At 58.8% G+C, this 5,968-nt stretch overlaps 1 protein-coding gene across 1 annotated transcript in view; it reads right to left on the bottom strand.

Moving 5' to 3' along the window:
- LOC104522210 (protocadherin-1) overlaps positions 1–5,477 on the bottom strand; it is a 51,414-nt gene extending 45,937 nt beyond the window's left edge. Inside the window, 5 exon segments of the mRNA XM_010164436.2 lie at positions 285–1,102; positions 3,111–3,231; positions 3,234–3,284; positions 3,287–3,344; positions 5,359–5,477. Of these exon segments, the coding sequence (XP_010162738.2) occupies positions 285–1,102; positions 3,111–3,231; positions 3,234–3,284; positions 3,287–3,344; positions 5,359–5,477 (1,167 nt within the window).
- Positions 5,478–5,968: the final 491 nt, after the last annotated feature.

Genomic DNA, 5,968 nt, shown 5'->3' with positions numbered 1-5,968 from the left:
CTCATCCACCCGGCCCTTCAACCCTCCCAGAGAGGACCAGCCACAGCTTCTCTAGGCAACCTGGGCCAGTGTCTCACCACCCTCACAGCAAAGAATTTCTTCACAACGTCTAATATAAACCTACCCTCTTCCAGTTTGAAGCCATCACCCCTTGTCCTATCACTACCTGTCCTGGTAAAAAGGAACTGTGACAGCAAGTGGCCATATAAATGCTCCCTGAGTTGTCCCAGCTGCAGCCAGGCAGGAGGGGAACTGGGGAAGGAGAAGAAAGCCCCTGCACTCACCTGGAGGACAGAGTGCCCCACAGGGCTGTTTTCAGAGAGCTCCGCCTCGTACAGGGCCTTCTCGAACTTGGGTGCATTGTCGTTCATGTCCAGGATGGTGATGCGAAGCAGGGCACTGCTCGCCCGCGGTGGGTTGCCTCCGTCCTGCACCTTGATGGTCAGATCATAGGAGTCCCACTGCTCCCGGTCCAGGTTCCCCATGACAATCAGCTGTGGCTGCTTCTCATCCTGATCCTCTGCCACCTGCAGCCCAAAGAGCTCCTGTGCCTCTGGACCAGCCAGCAGCTCATAGGAGGCAACGCCATTGGGACCTGAGTCCCGGTCCATGGCCAGGGGGATGGGGAAGAGTGTCCCGATGTTGGTGTTTTCGGGAATGGAGAGGGTGAGAACAGGTGAGGCAAAGTTGGGGGTGTTGTCATTGATATCGAGCACCTCTATCTGCCCCTCAAGCAGGCGTGGGCTGCTGTTCAAGATCAGGTCAGTGATGGACACTTCAAACTCCAGGAAGCAGGGTTCTCCAGGCAGGAGGTGCTGGCACTCACGCAAGCTCTCCCGGTCGATGGAGGTCTCTGTGGTGTAGATGTCCCCAGTCTTGCCATCCACACGTAGGTATGGGGCCCCCACTTCCAGCTTGTAGAGGTGCCCCACGTCTGGGAAGCCATAATCAGAGGCCAGGCTCCCTATGAGGGTGTTGGGGGGCTGTTCCTCCTGCACTTTGTAGACCACACGCGTCCCAGAGACCAGGGCAGGGAGCTGGAAGAGGAGCCACAGGCCCAGGCAGGATGCCAGCGGTTTCATCCTGCGCTGCAGGGGAGCTGCAAGGAGACACAGACACGGGAGGTTAGGCAGACCCAGGCCCCTGGGACTGCTCCACCCCAGCCCACTTCCCTGGCCATATCCTTCTGGGCAAACCCCCTATGCCATGTGGGACTGCACGTGGTCCCAAAGCTGCCCCCCAAGGGGAAGGGGCTTCAGGGGATCTCCTGGCAGAGCTGGCCCCAGCCATGGTCTCCTGGCACTCTCCACAAGCACATTCCCAGGAGGACCCATCCCAGCTTCTTGCAACGCCCTGCTGGAGTGAGCAACCCAGTCATTGGAACCTCAGCCCCAGCTTCCTGTCACTTGCAGAAAGCCACTCCTGCCACTGTCCACCCTCTTCCTCACCACCCAAACTGTAATTACACCCAACGAGGCACACTGACAGGGCGGACTGCACGCAGCCTGCTGCCAGCAACCCGATGGGAGCCAGCCAGGCTCAGAGAGAGCTTCTCACCACAGGAACACAGGAACATTGTGTGCCACACACTGCAGGGCCACCACCCGCCACGCACGGCAGGGAAACAGAGGCACTGCATGCATCTGCCAGCCCTGCAGAGACAGCAGCACTGAAAGGAGGGCAGGGGCTCTGTCTGCTCTGCAGGGATGCGAGGCTGCCACCCCTCCGGCACGGCAGGGACACGGGGCACTGCCAGGATACAGAGCTACCTCCCATCCATCACTTCCAGGAGTCAGGGCACTGCATCCATTCCAGAGATACCACCCATCCATCACTGCAGGGACATGGGGCACTGCAGGGATGCAGGGCTGCCACCCATCTGGCACTGCAGGGATGCAGGGCACTGCATCCACTGAAGGGATACCATCCATCTGGCATTGCAGGGACATGGGGCACTGCCAGGATACAGAGCTACTTCCCATCCATCTCTGCCAGGAGTCAGGGCACTGTATCCACTGCAGGGATACCATCCATCAGGCACTGCAGGGACACAGGGCACTGCCATGGCAGGGGCAGAGCAGCACTGCCCACCCTGCACTGCCAACACAGCAGCACTGCCAGCCTCGCACTGTGAGATACGAAGGCAGCACCCATCTGGCACTGCAGGGATGCAGGAGCCCCATGCATCACCCATCCCACACTGCATGCGGAGCACTGCCACCCACCTGCACCCCTCGCAGATAGAGGGGCACTGCCCAGCCCTGTGTTGGAGGGACACGCACTCACGGCCCACCCTGCAGCGCATTGCAGACGTACCCCACAGGGCAGAGCCTGTGCCCCTTGTGAAGCAGCAGCCCTGCACAGCCTGGCACACTGTGCTGGTGGGCACAGCATCTCCTCTCTGCTGCACAGTCACTAGGCAACTCCACACCCTGCTCCAGCAAATACTGTTCCCTTCCCTCACTGCAGACACACTGTTCCTTCCCATTCCCTCCCACTCCAGACTGGGACACTGCACGCATGCACTGGGTGCCCACCCCTGCACTGCCGACCCAGTGCCAGTGTCCACCCCACCCGCAGCAGTGACAGTGACAGTGACAGCAGTGCTGCCCTCCTGCATTGCAGAGACGCGCACTGCACACACTGCACCGCAGGCATCAGCCACTGGAATCCTCCTCCCAGTACGCACATGCTGCAGAGGCAGTGCCAGGCACATGGCCAGCCCCACAGCGACCGTCCCCTTCCGCGCCAAGCCACATGCCCGGTCACCAAGCCTCTGCCTAGTGCTGTGCTTTGGTCCCCCACTTTCCGTTCTGGGAAGGCACCTTCCTCTTCCAGGGTTCAGGGGCACCCACGCAGCTTCTGCTGAGCCATGTACGTGTGAAGGGGTGCAGCCCAGCTCACCAGCACCCAAAAAGCCCAGTGGTTGGACACCCTAAAATCAACAGCCATAAGCATCTGCCATGGTCCCACAGTAGTGACCCTCTCTCGCCACTCCCATTGCTCCCTCTCTCCATGGTCTGCACTCAGCCCATGGGATGGGTCAACGCTCCACCATCTCCTCTCCGTGATGCCACACAACAAGTGCCTAATTGCTGGTGCAGATCCCAGCATCGTGCAGATGCTCAACAAGTGGAACATCCTGCACTGTCCACCCTGGTACTTCCTGCAAGCCAGCAGCTCGCAGTGCCTCCACCCCTCCACTTCCCCACAGACAAGTGCTTCATTGGTGGCACAGAAGAAAGGAGCTCTCCCTCCACAGGTGAAAATACATCTCTGTCTCTAGCGATGAAACTATGGTCCTAAAGCCTTGCTTGACTCTTCTCCCTTGTCCTGCAAGCACCCTTCATAGGGAGAAGAGGTATTTCCATCTTGCTGAGGTGCATAACTGTCCAGACCAGAGCTGTGTGTAGATACCTCAGAGATGTATCACTCCAGGAGGAAGGGAAGAGGCAAACAAGACTTCTCCCATCCCTGCACAGGGCTGAGGATGGAGGAGGTAAGAAGCTGAGCAGAAACACAACACACCCCTGCCTTGATACAGGCAAAACCCAGCAATGCATGTACCCACACACGCGCGTGTGTGTGTGCACGATGAGCATTTGCGTGTGTGTGCACCCGCCCAGAGCACACCTGTGTGTCTGTAGAAAGAAGTGTACATATGCACATGTGTGCACTAGCAGGATGTGCAGGCGTGTGCACTAGCAAGATGTGCAGGCGTGCCACATGTGTGCAGGCATGGCGAGGAGCACACCCGTGCTTGCCCCGGGAGAGCCTGAGAATTTTTTTGCACCAAGCGCACGTGTGTGTGCACCGAGCAACACGTGTGCCTGCACGGGGGGAGCACGTGCACATGGCCCTATCACCACCGGGTGTGCATCTGTGTGATGTCACCCCATGCGGAGGCACTTGCACCGTGTGTGTGTGTGCACACCCCAGCTGGGTCACACTCATGTGTCTGCCCGCAACACAAGTGTGTGCTCACACCAGACCCCCACCACGCATCCACCTGCCTTCACGGGTGTCCAAATCCACACTGAGCTTCAACATCCCGCTGCCCCGCAGAAATGGCTGTGTGGCGAGGACGGGGCAAGGGGAAGCCAGGTAGCCCTGGCCACCGGGAAGGTGTACCCGGAGGATGCCCCGGCCTGGGGAGGCACCCACCACCGGGCTGTTTGCACAAGCCTGTTTGCACTAGGCTGGGTCACGACTGCCAATGACGTAGCGTCATCCTGACTAAGCCTTGACGTGAGGTGGAAGATCACAGGTAAAGGTGAAAGTCCCAGCATGGGGCAATGCTTCACGTGGCCCTGACTGAGCCAGGAGGGAGGGCCCGAGGAGCTCCGTGCCAGCCTGGAGGAGGGAGGGACTCACCCAAGGGTGCCCAGCACCCACGCCTTCTGCTCTGAAAAAGGGGCTGGAGCCTGAACCCAAACCCCATTCCAGGTGAAGGAAACCTCCAAAGCAGGAAAGCTGGAGGAAGCAAGGGGCTGGGAATCCGAGTGGGACCACCACCCTGCAAGGGACTGCCAGTGGGCGTGAGGGGCCCCAGGTTCACCCGGATAAGGAATCCTGCTTGGCACCTAAGGATGCGAATGACACAGCACAGACGTGAGAGCCCAGAGCTGGGTGTGAGGAGGAGGAGGAAGCCTCCACCACGGGGGAAAAGCACGTCTGTGCAGGAGACAGAGGCTTCCCAGGGACCAGTCCAAGGCATCGGGCTATTTTCCCATGGGATCTAAGGACCATCCCACACTTTCTTCTCCAGTGCCAGGCACCTTTTTCCAACCTGCTGGCAGAGCATAGAGCACTTAAAAATAAAAACCCCTCCCAAAACAACTATTCCTCCGCACACACAATTCTCCCTACGGGGAGAGTGTGAGAGAGACAGAACCACATGAGAGAGGCGTTAGTCACGCTGCTTAATGCATGACTGGGAAGCTCTCGGAGGACAGTGCCATGCAAAATCCTACAGAATTCAGCCATTCCCCCCTAAAAAAAAAAACAAGACAAAACAAAAACAAAAACAACAAAAAAACCCCACCCCAAAGCCCTAATGAGAGAGAGGTTATAAAGTGCAGAGAATTTAAGGAACTGCTTGAACAAGCCTGTGCTCCCTGTGATTCCCACAGCCCCTTGGCCCCATTCCACAGAAGGCAGCACCGCTCCGGGAACAGGCACCAAAGTCCACCCTCTTGTTGCTCCCAAGGGCTGATTGCATGGCTTGGAGCCACACTTACGAGTCTATCCAAACCCTGCACTGAGCACACAAGTATTAATCCACCCCAACCCCCTCCAAGCTCTGCTCTGCTGCTCTGAGCTGGAGCAACATCCGAGCAAACGCTGCTCGCTGCTCACCACGGCTCCATCAGCTCTGCTCTGTGCGAGGAGCTGGGATCAAGGACCATATTGTCCAAAAAGCGGCTGCTGATGTTCAGTCCAGCAGGGAAGGCATAGATGGGCTCAATCCTGGGCATTCTGTGGCATGTCCCAAGGTTTCCTTCGGCTGCCGCTGCAGCTGCTCGGTATTTATACAGGCTGGGCCCAAGCACCCCAAGCTGGAGCACCCCGCGATGGGGAACCCCACTTTTGTGAACAGCTTTACCCCAAAATCATCTCTTAGGAGCTTCACAGTGATAAAAAGAGGGCGAAGCTTGGGTGCCTCCCTCTTCCTGCCTCCTTCTCCATCCTTTCCAACTCCATCATCCAGCCAGGCAGAGACCTGTCGGAGCCTCCCCAGGGTGGCAGCCCCCACCTTCCCACCCCGGGGGTCCCCCACAGCCCCTCCGGGCTCCTGTCCCCCCCTGCCACCAACCCAGCCTGGAGGGGAATCCTGGGAGAAGCAAAAAAAATGCCACAGGCCTGACAGACCCCGGCAGGGCCGCGGGGAACCGGCAGCGGTGGGAGCGGCTCTTCGCCAGGAGCGTAGCCCGTGGAGACTGGGGGCTTGGGAAGGGGGAACAGGGGA

Source organism: Antrostomus carolinensis, unplaced genomic scaffold, assembly GCF_000700745.2.
Source record: "Antrostomus carolinensis isolate BGI_N321 unplaced genomic scaffold, ASM70074v2 scaffold7223, whole genome shotgun sequence".
In the NCBI taxonomy this organism is placed as follows: domain Eukaryota; kingdom Metazoa; phylum Chordata; class Aves; order Caprimulgiformes; family Caprimulgidae; genus Antrostomus; species Antrostomus carolinensis.
This window is presented reverse-complemented; position numbering and strand designations above follow the sequence as displayed.